Raw genomic sequence first — 14088 nt, 5'->3', positions numbered from 1 at the left:
ACCATATATGCTATTGGAGGGGGGAAAAAACCAATGTCCCTGGTGTTCTTTTGTATCTACCTGTATTTCTCTGTCTCTCTAGAATGACACTTCCGTAGAAGTTACACTAGGTGACTGCTCCTAATTTTTTCAATTCAAGAAAATTAAAAACCATTTTTGTGGTGTATATTGAGTGTAACTCCTCAAGGGAGAGAAGAAGGAAAAAATAATATAGGTCTCGATTTAGGAAAGCACTTAAGCACATGCTTAAGTTCCACTGCTTTACGTGGTTAAGCACTCTTCCTTCACAGGGAGGCTGTCCTGAATTAGGCCTTTAGAGGGGAAAGGAATAAAGTGAAGGGGAAATCTCTTTGCCAGTCTTCACATTTCAAGGCCTGTTTTAACATCCATATTTACTTACTTTGAAATGCAGCGCTCACTCTCACCTATAGCAAAGCTTTTTCAATATTCAAAGAGTTGGTGTTTGAAGACCTGGCTTAAGAATGAACAAACCAAAAACTATTCAAAGTATGTTTTGTTTTGGTTCCAATGAATAATGAAGGTCTTTGAAACTGGAATAATGAAAATGACATGCTGATTAAAATTTGTATATGTAGTTTCTACACTTTGTGTACTTTTTCCCCCCCCCCTTTTGGTCAGCACATAGAGGAGAGAGATGAAGGAATGGAAGTAGAAGAAGGTGAAATGGGAGATGATGAAGCTCCTACAAGTTGGTGAGTTTAAAGTTTAATTTGACTTTTGAAATTGTTATAAAATGAAAGCATGCAGTGGTAGATTGAAAACTCCTGGTCTTTTAGCATAAGAATGTTTAGTTTAGGAATTACTCTTGTATGTTGTATTCAGAATTCTTCCTTTCTCTAAACAGTTACGATCTAATGTAAAAAATCGTCCAGTCTAAGTATCTACTTTTATTTTAACACAGTAATGTAATCAAATAATGAAGCGACATATTTTGACATTACCAAAAAATACTGTAACAAGCACTTGGTAATGGTGTTGAATTAAACTGAATACAGTATAAGTCAGATAATAAAACTTCCTGGTTGATCTCATTTAAACAATATTTATTTGAATGGTATTTATGCCAAAATTTTCAAATGTGAGTATATAGAGAGAGGCATTTAAATAAATGGCTCTGATCATTAGGCCATTTGTTGCCTAAAGTCAGTAACCAACAGCTGACAGTTAAGGCCTATGGGTTTATAATATGTCCTCAATTCAGTTAATTTAACTGAAGACTTAAGTGTTGTTTAAACCTTTTATTTCATTAAACTAATTAACTTGTAACTTATTACTAATTTACAAAATGCTAAATTCACACTTAAAAGAAATTCTTTTCTGGTTTGCAACATGAGGGTCATTGAAAGAGGATAAACTGCAAGCTATTTGACTGCACATCACCACTTTAATTTTAATTGACGGTGTACTTGGCACTGAGGTTGAAAATCATTCCAGTAAAGTGGCTGAGCAGTTCACCAATGTCATCAATCAAGAAAATGCTCGATTTAATAGGAAAAAACTTGTTCCCTGAGGTTTTTATATTAAAGCAGCTTCTTTCTGATTATCCACATTCCATTTAAGTGGTTTCACCTGTCCCAGAGGGAGAGCTGGAGACACTGGTGCAAAGCATGGTTGACAACATGCTTTTTTTAATGGACTTTGTGTCAGCGTTTGTAGAACAAACTTCTGCTTAGATTATTGGTGAAATTCTTAGTGTAACTAGTTTTACAGGTACTAAACAATGTGTTTCTTAATTTTGGCATACTGGGCTTCAAATGGGTGTCATCTGCCATCTTGTTATATTATTAGAGGAGTGGTTAAACAGTGAGGGCAGAAACAGTAAATGTGAGCTTGTAATAGTGCTGCATTCACAGTGGCTGAATCATTAAGGTGAGAGAGGTGATGCTCTAGGTTTTTGTTGCTATGGATTCCAGGTCAAATGAGCCAGATGCTAAGTACATGCAAATAATCAGAAAACATTGCACTAGAACAGTAATACGAGGGTTGATATGTCAATATCATGATCACTTTTTAAAAAATTATAGTACTGAAGGAATGAGAAATACATAGCTTTATAGATTTGCTGCTGTTTGATGTTTCAAAGGTTGGAAATTTTACCACTGACCTACCATTCTGAGGAATGAATTGACACATACTTAACACCACAGTCCCTTAAAGCCTGAATTATTAATGCACCCACTTAAAGGAACATTATTGATATAAAAATCCTGACATAAACCATGACCTGAGAGAGATTACGGACAGCAGTTGAGCACATGAAAGCAGAAAGCCTACAATTAATGGAAGATGGGAGGGATCAGCAAGGAAAGCTACCTCTTAGAAGTCAGTGTAGGGAAAAAGTGAAACTGCCAAAAGCCAAGCAGAGTTGGATTTTGCAAAGGAAACTAAAACCAGTAGTAAATAAAAGGAAAACAAGGAAGGAAGAAGTAGGGAACTGCTAAGCACAGCGAATGCATGGAGGTTAAAGATAATCTAGGCATGGCCCAATACCTAAACAAATACTTTGCCTCTGTTGTAGTAAGGGTAATAAGGAGCTACTGAGTTAATTAGGTGTAGTGGCAGGGTGGCTAGTGGAAACAAGGATATGGAAGTAGAAATTACTACATGCGAGGTGGAAGTCAAACTCAAACAACTTAATGGGACCAAACTGGGGGGCATAGATAATTTCCATCCAACAATATTAAAGGAACTGGCACATGAAATTGCAAGCCCAGCAGCAAGAATGTAGAAAGGGGAAAAAGGGATTTTGGAAACTACAACCCTGTTAGTTTGACCTCAGTTATATGCAAAGTCTTGGAACAAATTTTGAAAGAGAAAGTAGTTAAGGACATAGAGGTAAACAGTAATTGGGATAAAATTCAATATGGTTTCACAAAAGTTTCATGTCAGACCAACCTGATCTCTTTCTTTGAGAAAATAACTGATTTTTTTAGACAAAGGAAATGCAGTAGATCTAATCTACCTGGATTTCAGTAAAGCTTTTGATACAGTTCCACATGAGAAATTATTAGTTAAATTGGAGAAGATGGGGATTAATACAATAATTGAAAGGTGGATAAGGAACTGGGTAAAGTGGAGTCTATAGGCAGGGGGTCATACTGAAAGGTGAATTGTCAGGCTGGAGGGAAGTTACTAGTGGAGTTCCTCAGAGATCGGTCTTGGGACCAGTCTTATTTAATGTTGTTATTACTGACCTTAGCACAGAAAGTGGGAATGTGCTAATAAAATTTGCGGATGACACAAAGTTGGAGGAGGACTGGAATATCATACAAAAAGATTTGGATGGCCTTGAAAACTGGAGTAATAGAAATTAGATGAAATTTAATAGTGCAAGGTCATGTATTTAGAGATTAACAACAAGAATTTTTGCTATAAACTGGGGGACGAATCAGTTGGAAGTGACAGAGGAGGAGAGAGAGCTGGTTGAGGATTATGAACTGACAATGTGATCCAGCTGTGAAAAAGGCTTAATGCAATCCTAGGTTGCGTCAGGCAAGGTATTTCCAATAGAGTTAAGGAAGTGTTATTACTATAATACAAGGCAGTGGTGAGATCTCATCTGGAATACTGTGTGCAGTTCTGCTCTCCTATGTTTGAGAGGTGAATTCAAACTGTAACAGGAACAGAGAAGGGCTACTGGGATAATCAAAGGAATGGAGAACCTACCTTACAAGAGGAGATTTATGGAGCTTGTCTTGTTTAGCCTAACCAAATGCTCTCTCTAAATACAACTGAAGGATAAACATCAGGGAGGGAGAGGAGTTATTTATGGTAAAGGCCAATATTGGCACTAGAACAAATGGATATAAACAAAGTTTAGGTTTGAAATTAGGCCAAGGTTTCTAACCATCAGAGGAGTGAAGTTGCAGAATAGCCTCTCATGGGGAACAGTGGGGGCAAAAAAAACTAACTGGCTTCAAGACTGAGCTTGATAAGTTTATGGAGGGGATAGTATGATGTAGTTGCCTACAATGGCATGTGGCCCATCCGCCACTGATAGTAGCAAATATCTCCAGCAGCTGGAGATGGGGACACTAGATGCGGAGGGCTCTGAAGTTACTACAGTGAATTCTTTCACAGGTGTCTGGCTCTGGGTCTCACCGACATGCTCAGGGTCTAACTGATCACCATATTTGGGGTTGATGGAATTTTCCCTTAGATCAGACTGGCAGAGGTCTTGGGGGATTTTGCCTTCCTCTGTAGTGTGAGGCACAGGTCACTTGCTGGTTTGAACTAAAGTAAATAATAGATTTTCTATAACTTTAAGTCTTTAAATCATGATTTGAGGACTTCAGTAACTCAGAGATTAAGGGGTCTATTATAGGAGAGAGTGAATGAAATTCTGTGGCCTGTGATGTGCAGGAGGTCAGACTAGATGATCATGATGGTCCTTCTGACCTTAAAGTCTTTGAGTTGGTACTGTTTTTCCTTTCTGTCCACTTGCTCCTCCGTCCCCCACCCCTCCCAATTTTTTATTTTTTGTTGGGTAAATTTCTTTACCCCCTCCTACACTCACATGTTCATGAGGGTGGAACCTAGTATGGTCACCCACCTGGATAATGTGAATACCATGGGAAAAGAGAAATTAACAAGCTACTGTCTCAGTCTATAACCATGTAACCAACCACAGGAGCAGCTCATCCTAGAAGCTACCATGTGAGTGGGAAGGAAAGCCAGACAGCTTTCAAGGGGTCACCTGCTGTTTTACCAATAGCAGTGGGCTCATATTTAAAATGGGTGGATCTGTGATCATGTCCCTTCCTGTGGTGATGTGAAAAGACTGAAAGAGACTCTGCAGGCATAATTACCATGATTGAGAGTGTGAATGACAGTTACAAATCAAACTGGCTCTTTGAAGGCACTGGTACTATTAGTGCATGTGAAATCACGGTCTCAGATCATGTATGAGAGCAGTCCTAAAACTTGTGCCTAGAAGATGCAGAATCTGCACCTAAAATTGTTTGGTGTTTAATTTAAAGGGCCAACTCAGGATCCCAGGTAATTGCATAATAAATTGCTACCTGTAACGCCGATCTCAAATCCATGATTTGACTCATGTTTTTCTAGCTATTATGAGATAAAGGCACTGGCCCAGTGTGTGTCAACATGCTTGGATGTGGGTTATCCTAAAAGAGGAAAGACAATATACGTAATTTTCAAGCATCCTTAGACTGGCTACAGTACGAGTCAGTGTATGCTTTGAGGAGAAGAGGCTGTACAGCTTCTCAGCCTATGGGATAGCGTTGAAATTGAACTTGGAGAAGGACTGCAAGAAAAGGATTCTGATCTTAAAAGAACAGCTGAAAATGAATGGGCTGAATGAAACCCCCTGTTTTGGCCTGATATTCTGAGTTACTGACTCTAGGAAGGGCTTACTACTACTGGTTTTTGCTTATCTGATTTACAGGAATAGTGGTAGTTTTGTTTTCAGTGATTTCATATTCATGAAAATGGACCTTCATTTGTTTAGCATATCTATCCAGAGTAAAATAGTTATTTGCTTTTGTTAGCTCCATTCCAATAGATTACAACCTGTATAGAAAATTCTGGTCGCTTCAAGATTTCTTTAGGAATCCTGTGCAGTGCTATGAGAAGATCTCATGGAAGACATTTCTTAAGGTAATTATTTGTTCCTATATAAAACCTATTCAGCAATCCACCTTTTGTTCCACAAGTGAAAGTATTGTTTCCAAAGATTAAACTATTCATGATATTGGAAAGTAAGAATGCATGAGTTAATGCATTATACATTTTGTGCAAAATTAGCCATGCAGTAATTTGTTTGATGTACATATAGTGTATCAGCTAACAAAGCTTCATGTTTATAGAAATGCTTTCTGTATTGGAACAAATATCAGATTTTCTTTTTCTTTTGTTAATAGGAAAAAAACAGAAAAAAACATTTACTTTAGGCTTAGATCTTGCAAATGAATCCAGGCAGATGTGCCTTTATGGAGTCCTGTTCATCACAGTCCAGGCCAGTGGGACTCTGTACAGGATAATGTTCTGTTTATGTAGGTCCCTTTGTAGAGTCTGGACTTGATGTGGTGACTTTAAGCTGCCATATATACATAATAGCTCATTGTACCAGTTGGATACTGAATAACAATGTTTGTTTTGCCAGCTATGTAGATATGAGGATGATTAGTAAATTTAATTTTTAAATTGTTTCTATGTTAGACAATGGATTATAATTACCTCGTAAAATTCTTTTTGTTTTTTAGTAATAGGAAACCTATTTTATTTCAATCCACTTCTGTATATTTTGGTGCTAAAATGCCTGATCTGAAGAGCAGAAGTAAATAAACATTACATCTTGGCATTAAATATGTTAAAATAATCTTCATTTTTTAAAATCTCTCTAAAAAAATTGTATTGTTTTGGGGCACCAAGAATGGCAGGACTTAAGCAAGCCAAAGTTTTGGAAATTATCACAAGGATTCTCCATGAAAATGAATTGTCATGAAGATATACTTTAAAAAATGATGTTAACTAATCCTAAAAGTAGAGCCTTAAATTTAACTATTCGTACATGCTCAGGCATGTTCAAATGGAAGTGCAGTGGTGCCTGAGTACAGCACGAAAAGCATTATGGAGAAAGCACTTATACACATTGATAGACAGGAAAGTACTAACATATTTTAAGAATAAAGAGTTCAAATCATTTCATGGATTAAATTGTGTCAGGTGTACTCTGTGCATTAGTTCTCATGGAAGACTAAGTGCTTGAGAAGTGTTGAAACTTTGAAACAATTGCTTTTTGGGAATTGAGTGGCCCAAAATGACTAGACAAATCTTGAAAAAAAGACGTGACATTTTCACTATTCTATAATAAAAATGTCCCTCTCCTTTGATATAAGTGTGAGCATGAGAATTTTCAGGCCAAAGTGGTTTTTTTGTGCGTGAAAATGGGGTAGGAGGACGGACATTATGGGGCTTAGAATTGAACTTGTCTTGAACTTTAACTACACTAGTCAGCTTCCTTGTTTGCACATTATAAATTACTTAAGTTTTCAGTACTTTCTACTTAACACTTGAAGGACAACTTATTCATATTTCGTCTGATTTTTAAATTATACAAGAAGCTCTCAGTCAAATTTTCCTGTGCAAAATTCATTCTTCATCAGACTTTTAAGTGAAGAACTTTTGTGCTTTGGCTAACATTGCACACAGATGTTCCTACTGATGGTGAATAGCAAACTTATAAATATATTTACTAGCTCAAAACCTTCTGGGATTGGTCCTGTTGCATTTTTTATTAGAAAAACACATATTTTGATATTTTCACGTAATAAGTACCATTTGCTTTACAGTACTCGGAAGAAGTTTTGGCTGTTTTTAAAAGCTACAAATTGGATGACACTCAGGCCTCCAGAAAAAAGTTGGAAGAGCTGAAAACAGGGGGAGAACATGTCTACTTTGCAAAGTTCTTAACTAGTGAAAAGGTATTGTAACCTGATTTCTGTCTGTCTATAAAGAAGGAAAAGCTTGGATCATGGGAAAAGTTGATACAATTATATTTGTTGTATCTGATCTATATTGTTCTATAATGTTACAATATAGAAGGAAAATGAGTAGAAGTAATTATTTACAGTCTGCTTTTTTCTTAATCACGTACAACTAACCTTTCACCTCTTAAAATGAGCATACCAATTGTGTTTTAGTTGCATTTTCTGCTTTTTGTATCGTGATTTTTGAGGAAATTATTGCAAATCTCTTTTAGTGTTGTAGTAATGTGCATCGAACTCAAATAATTATGTACTTTATGGCAATTTCATGATTTAAGTCAATAAATACTAAAATATTTACCCTTTGAAATAATATACATATTTTTACAAAAGTCACCTTTTATTTGGTTTTGAGACTTTTTTTTTTCTTGATCTCCTTGAGTTTCCTTAGCCATCTGGTAATGCAGAGTTGCCTTTTCTGGGATAGGGGAGCACATGAAACGGTTTCATTGCTGTTACTTTAGGGAACTTGGGCTTTCACAGAGCCCAAGTATGGTTAGTGCATAACCCATCATAGCCTCTTTTGCACAGTGAACAGAACTGTCAAAGTTGATTTCCCCCCCCTCCCTCCCTAATTTATCATGTAGCAGTAATATTGTATGGGAGCCAACCACTGGGCCACCTCTATAGAAAGTTTTTCTAGGAGAGATTAAATCTGGTAGTAAAAACTAGGTATTTTTTGTAAAATCTGTGCTGCAATACAGTGTTGCACTGGTGGAAAGAAGTGTTGAGAGTCCTTTTGTTAATTTTAAACTTTTAACTATGCAGTGTAATAGCTTTTCATGGCTGCAATGTATGGTGGTAAAGGGAAAAAATTGTTTGCATCTGTGAGTACATTTGAGGTATTTGTACAAATTCTTGTACACTTAGAAGTGAATGATGTCTCCGGTAGAATGTTATGCAGTCCAGTAGCACAGCAACATAAAACATTTGTAATGGTTTCTAAAAACCATGTGTTGCCCATGTATGCTATTCTCCACGCTTTTATCTTTTCTTAACAGATGTCACATTAATATATCCCCCAAGACATCAAAGTTGGTGTCTTAATAGAGAAGGAATTCTAATAAAAGTGGGGCAGCATGATATATAATGCATTTGAAGATAGTTAAGATGAATTGCCACATATGGATGATCTCAACTACAGATTTCACTACATTTCAATAACTTCAGATTTATGTAGGAGCAGTCTCAATTTAGCCTATCAAATGCATTCAGGCTTTCCATTTGAAAGCTTGAAGATTATCTGAAAATATATTGGATCTGATGAGTCTTATATAGTTGGTGGGATTTTTTTTTAACTCAGCTTCTTTGTTTTGTTTAGCTAATGGATTTACAGCTGAGTGACAGTAACTTCCGCCGTCACATCTTGTTGCAGTATCTAATACTATTTCAGTATCTAAAAGGACAGGTCAAATTTAAAAGGTAAATTAGAAATGGTTGCCTTTTGGGGAGCTTGGGTTTATAAGTACAAGCAAATTTCAGCATTTTCAAAAGAAAGACCAAATTTGCTCTTTTTAATGGAAAATCTTATGTAAACCGTAGGAAGAGATCTGACAGTGGGATCTGAGCTGGCTGAGATATCTGCCAGCGTGGATCATCTGGTTGAAGGATCTGGACCTTTCGGTGCTAAGGATTTTTTCTGTGTCCAAAATACCAGCATCAGTGGTCATAGGTCATTGTTTTTAATAACCCTAAAGTGACAGACAAAAATGCTGTTACGTTGCTAAAGACTCTAATTTTGCTATATTAGATTACAACTTCCTAAATGTAAAACAAAATTTTTGCAATTTAGCTTATTCATTTCTTGTGCTGTGTGTACATATAATGATTTGTTTACTGCCTTTATTGTAATTAAGGTCAAGATTTTGGCATGGGGATTTTTATTAAAATCAATGGGCAGGACACAGGCAATAAATCATAAATCACGAAAGCCGGAGCCTCATTGGCTGCAGGAGGCTGAAGCAGAAGTCACAGAATCCATGACCTCTGTGATCAAATCGTATAGTTAATTATCATTAATCATACCTACCTCTTACTATGATGCTTTCACTTTACACATGTCCAAGTACTTTATAAAGGAGGTCAGAATTATCTCCATTTGACAGAGAGGGAAAAATGACTTGTCCAAATTCTTCCTGCAGGACAGTGGCATAGCCAGGAATAGAATGCAGGTTTCCTGTGTCCCAGCCCAGTGCCCTATCCATGGACAAAACTTCCCTACAATACAATTCAGACACAAATATTGACTTTATTCTTCTGTCAACATAAGTATTCAACCAACCCTGGAATAAAATAGGAATGTGACAGCCTAAAATTTCATATAGATATTGCAAGATAATAATGATTTTCTAAAACAAAAAAATTCACATTCCTCTCACTAGAAGGGCTCCTTGCAGAAATCTTTCTGCCATAAGTTGATTAGCCATAATCATGTTTGTATTTACTGTTAAATACTAGTGCCTCACAAAAAGATGAAATTTTACATATTGTGTTGCTACTGAATGTTTTGATTCAGACTTTATATTCCCAGGGATTCACTTTACAAATGGACTTTTTTTCTTTCACCAGTGAAAACTGAAAATTAGAATTTAAAGTTCATTTTCAATATGTAAAAATTACACTTGTTTCATAGATGAGCCAAGTCACAGATCTTGTTAATTTCACTTCACTCCCCTCCCTTTCCCCTCTTACCTGCCAGTCTTGTTGAGATACTAGGTGTATAAAAAAAGCAATATCCTTTGTTCCATAAAGTCTACAGAATAGTCTGAAGTTATTGTTTGAGAGGAAAGTGGATTTTTTTAGTGTAGCTCATTGCTTACTATTCCTAGATTAATTGGTTCCTTTCGGATGCTGCTGGCTTACTACATAAACTCTTCCTCATATAGAAAACTTTAATATTCACATTACAACTATGAATGTACAGCATCTCATGTACCAGCCTGATTTTTTCCCCCCCCAGTTCAAACTATGTTCTAACTGATGAGCAGTCCCTCTGGATTGAAGATACTACAAAATTAGTTTATCAGGTCAGTACAATACAATAGAGGACAAACAATGCATGTTCTAAATCTTTTACTGTAACTCATAAAAGGATCTCTGAATTGGCTTCCTTATTCCATTTACTGTTTTATATTATCAGTTTTTAATAATTCAACATGGCTGTACTATGGAAATTTAGCTATGTTGTTTTCCTAAATGTGAAAGAACACTAGAAATCTTAAGAAAATACCAGAAAGGCTGAAAAATGGCATTTCTTATCCATGAATTGGTTATCACAGTTTTGGTTGTTTACTTTCTTTCAAATATTCTGCTACAATCATATGATCTCTTCCAATTGCAGCTTCTTTCAGAAAACCCCCCAGATGGGGAAAGATTCTCAAAAATGGTAGAGGTAAGTATTTTAAAATAAAATTTTAGTATATGTCTGTGTAAACAGAATCAAAGTAGGTGGTAAAAGGATGCCATTGACAGTCAGTTTTAAGGCATGAGGTAAAATTTTCAGGTGCAATAACCACCTTCAATTCCCCCATCAATATTTTGTTTTGCAGTCACTTTTTTTCATATTTCTTTAAAATGCTTTCCTTCTGTTACTCTGGAGAAAAAATGGGCACGCACGAACATACGTGTATGTAAAATAAAAAATGGGGAGATTGGCTATATAAGAGAAACAGTGTAACTGATTTCTTTGTGTATTTTACAGCACTTTGTGGGCAAACATATTGAAAAACAGACCTTTTTCCTCTAATCTTTTGCTTGATCGTCTCAGGTGTTTCTAACCCAGCTTCTCAGGTGGTTTAAAAATGCAGACATTGTTTCTGAAGGGGACTTTGCCCTTTAATGATGTCAGGTGTCTGTCTACTTATTTTTCAGCATATATTAAACACTGAAGAAAACTGGAACACCTGGAAAAATGAAGGCTGCCCAAGTTTTGTGAAAGAAAGGTAAATGTGCATAGAATAGTAAAAAGCTTCCCTTTTACAATGAGTTTGAAATGACCATTCCATTCAAGCATGTGTACCTACCTATGTTTATGTATTTAGTGACTTAGCAGGTAATTTTGCTAAATAGAACAGCGAGATATCACAACTATGGTTATGTCTATGCTGCAGTTGGAGTTGTGATTTGCAGCTCGAGTAGACATACCTATGCTAGTTTTAATATAGGTAGCATGACTAAAAGCAGTGAACATGTGGCAGCACATACTGTGGTATGGGCTAGCAACACAAGTGTGTACCTGGGGTTCTGTGCACACTGATACAGCCCATGCTGAAGCTTGTTTTCTCTGCTATGGCTAGTCATGTTAATTGGATTAAAGCTAGGATGGCTGTGTCTGCCTGAACTGCAATTACACTTTCAGTTGTAGTGTAGACATACCGTGTGTGCATGTGCTCTCTCTTGCTTTCCCTCCCTCCTTGGATACCACCAAGGGGTCTGTGATTGGAGAGACTGGTGAAGTGTCATGTCCTTCCCCACCTTCTGCACTTACTTTTTCATTCTGAGCTTTACTAAGATAGCTGAGGCTAAAATGCTTTCCCATATACTCACATCTTCGGGTGTGGATTCCCTGTAAAGGGGTCCCTGGCAGTTTGGCGCTAGTGAAAATGTATACAGGGGAATATACAGCCTGTAGGTCTCTTTGCTGGAATGAGGTCTAAGATTTTATGTAATGGTGCTTCAATGAATATATGTCCTCCGGCAGCTGCTCATTGATTATCAGTGAGTGACCTGAAAGAAAAAGTAGTTGGTTTCATATAGCCAATAAACAGTCCCTGTGCAGTTAGATACAGGCCATATTCAAAAGTGATAAAACTTCAGGCTAAAAAATGTATCATCTTAGCATAAAGTGATGGCCCAGAACCTTTCATCCTGCCCCTCTCATCCCCCACTACTAACTGGCGTCTTCAGTGGTGAGAAGCAGCTGGGTCACCACCTGATAAACTGGGGAGAGAGTCCGGTGGAGCTGTCTCTTTCTGATTCCACCCATTTGCAGAGATGGCAGAAGAGGTGAAGGAAGGGAAGAATTTCTATCAAACCACAAAGCTACAAATAATTATAACAAGTCAAATTTTATAATTCCTAATGTCCTACCTCCTTCTCCAGATCCCAGCCAAAGTTTCTGAGTTTGGGTAAGTCTCACTCTGACTGCCTTAGTGGTCTGGGAGTTTCACTGCCTTCTACCATTGGCTTCAGGGGCATTGTGGAGAGGGGTCCTGCATCCCCTAGAGGTTGCGTGCAAATGATATGTACTGCTGCAATAAATAGAAATTATTTCTTTTCAGCAAATTCTAAGATGTTTTGTCAGTTTGAGTCAGTTATCTCATTAATTTGAGGTGTAATATGGTATCTGACAAATCCCCCAAAATCCTAATTGCTCATATTTCCTGTGGAAAGTTTGCATTGAGATTCGGCTAGAAGTCATCTATAATGAAATGTCCTCATTTTGGATCTCCAAATATTGTAATTTTGACATTGAAAAAAGTGTTGCTTACTTAGACCATCAGATTCCAAGCCAACAAGACCTGTGAGAAAGAGGCCAGCTCCAGAAGATTTCCTGGGAAAAGGACCAAACAAAAAAATTCTCATGGGGAAGTACGTTAATTTTTCTTTGCCGCACTGCATTGTATTTTGGTATTGATGACTTGGTGGTGATATGAAAAGTATGAGGTGTTGAGAATGAGCTAAACTACTGAAATATGTCTTCAGAGTATAGCATGTCTTCTATTTCCTTATTTCATGCCTCCTTGTAATCAGCCCCTTTGAATCTGCTCACATTCACCACTTCTCTGTCTCTCCACACACACACCTTTGACCCTTCTACCTTTACACTTGTTGAACCACCTTTCCCTCTTCTGCCTTAAATCTTTTCTTGAGACATTTTCTACAAAGCCTATGCACCCTGATCTTTGCAACAGTCCAAGAATTCTTTTCCACCTTGCGTATCTATCCTGTACCAATGCGTTGCGTCTATATTGTCTTATCTGTGACTGAATTAAATTATAAGCATTTTGGGGCAAGGGCTTTTCTTTATTGTCGGTTCATCCCCAAACATGGTGATGTCACATAAGTAAAGGCAACATACAGAAGAACATCATAACCATGTGTTGTACTGATTACATTTAACAGTTCTTGAGTGGAGGAGTGAGAAATTTTGTCTTCTCCTTTGTATTGTAGCTTTTCACCTAACCTCCAAGCTGGGAGAGGTGAGGTTCAAACTTCTGTCAAACTCTAAGCCCCTCTTGTTGATTGCTTGTCAGAAACTCCTCTCTGAGTTAGAAAGTGGTACTTAACTCTATCTATCATAAATACCACAAGGCCAAGCTTTTCTAATTTTGGAAGTAAAAATCTTTATTCTGTTTCTGATTCCAAATCCCCAGGGCAGCACATTGCACATATATTAGGAATATAAATGTCCTAATGGCCAGCAAAGACCACAAGGTCATCATTCATTAATGTTATAAACCTAGAACATAATGATTCTATGTACATCTCATAACTAAAATTATTTGTTATGAGGGTCTTTAGATGAGAAGTATGGTTGGAATATTTCTTGCACCTTTTC

At 37.0% G+C, this 14088-nt stretch overlaps 1 protein-coding gene across 2 annotated transcripts in view; it reads left to right on the top strand.

The window, feature by feature from the left end:
• The window catches only part of THOC1 (THO complex subunit 1), a 34032-nt gene that overhangs the window by 11208 nt on the left and 8736 nt on the right, over positions 1 to 14088 (top strand). For both annotated transcript variants that reach the window (XM_067546925.1, XM_067546933.1), the window contains exons 9-16: positions 640 to 713; positions 5532 to 5640; positions 7335 to 7466; positions 8851 to 8951; positions 10489 to 10555; positions 10870 to 10920; positions 11400 to 11470; positions 13023 to 13118. In XM_067546925.1, the coding sequence (XP_067403026.1) occupies positions 640 to 713; positions 5532 to 5640; positions 7335 to 7466; positions 8851 to 8951; positions 10489 to 10555; positions 10870 to 10920; positions 11400 to 11470; positions 13023 to 13118 (701 nt within the window). The remainder of the gene's footprint in view (positions 1 to 639; positions 714 to 5531; positions 5641 to 7334; positions 7467 to 8850; positions 8952 to 10488; positions 10556 to 10869; positions 10921 to 11399; positions 11471 to 13022; positions 13119 to 14088) is intronic.

This window comes from Emydura macquarii, unplaced genomic scaffold, assembly GCF_026122565.2.
Source record: "Emydura macquarii macquarii isolate MOO-44397 ecotype Brisbane River unplaced genomic scaffold, CSIRO-AGI_Emac_v2 contig_212, whole genome shotgun sequence".
Classification (NCBI taxonomy): domain Eukaryota; kingdom Metazoa; phylum Chordata; order Testudines; family Chelidae; genus Emydura; species Emydura macquarii.
This window is presented reverse-complemented; position numbering and strand designations above follow the sequence as displayed.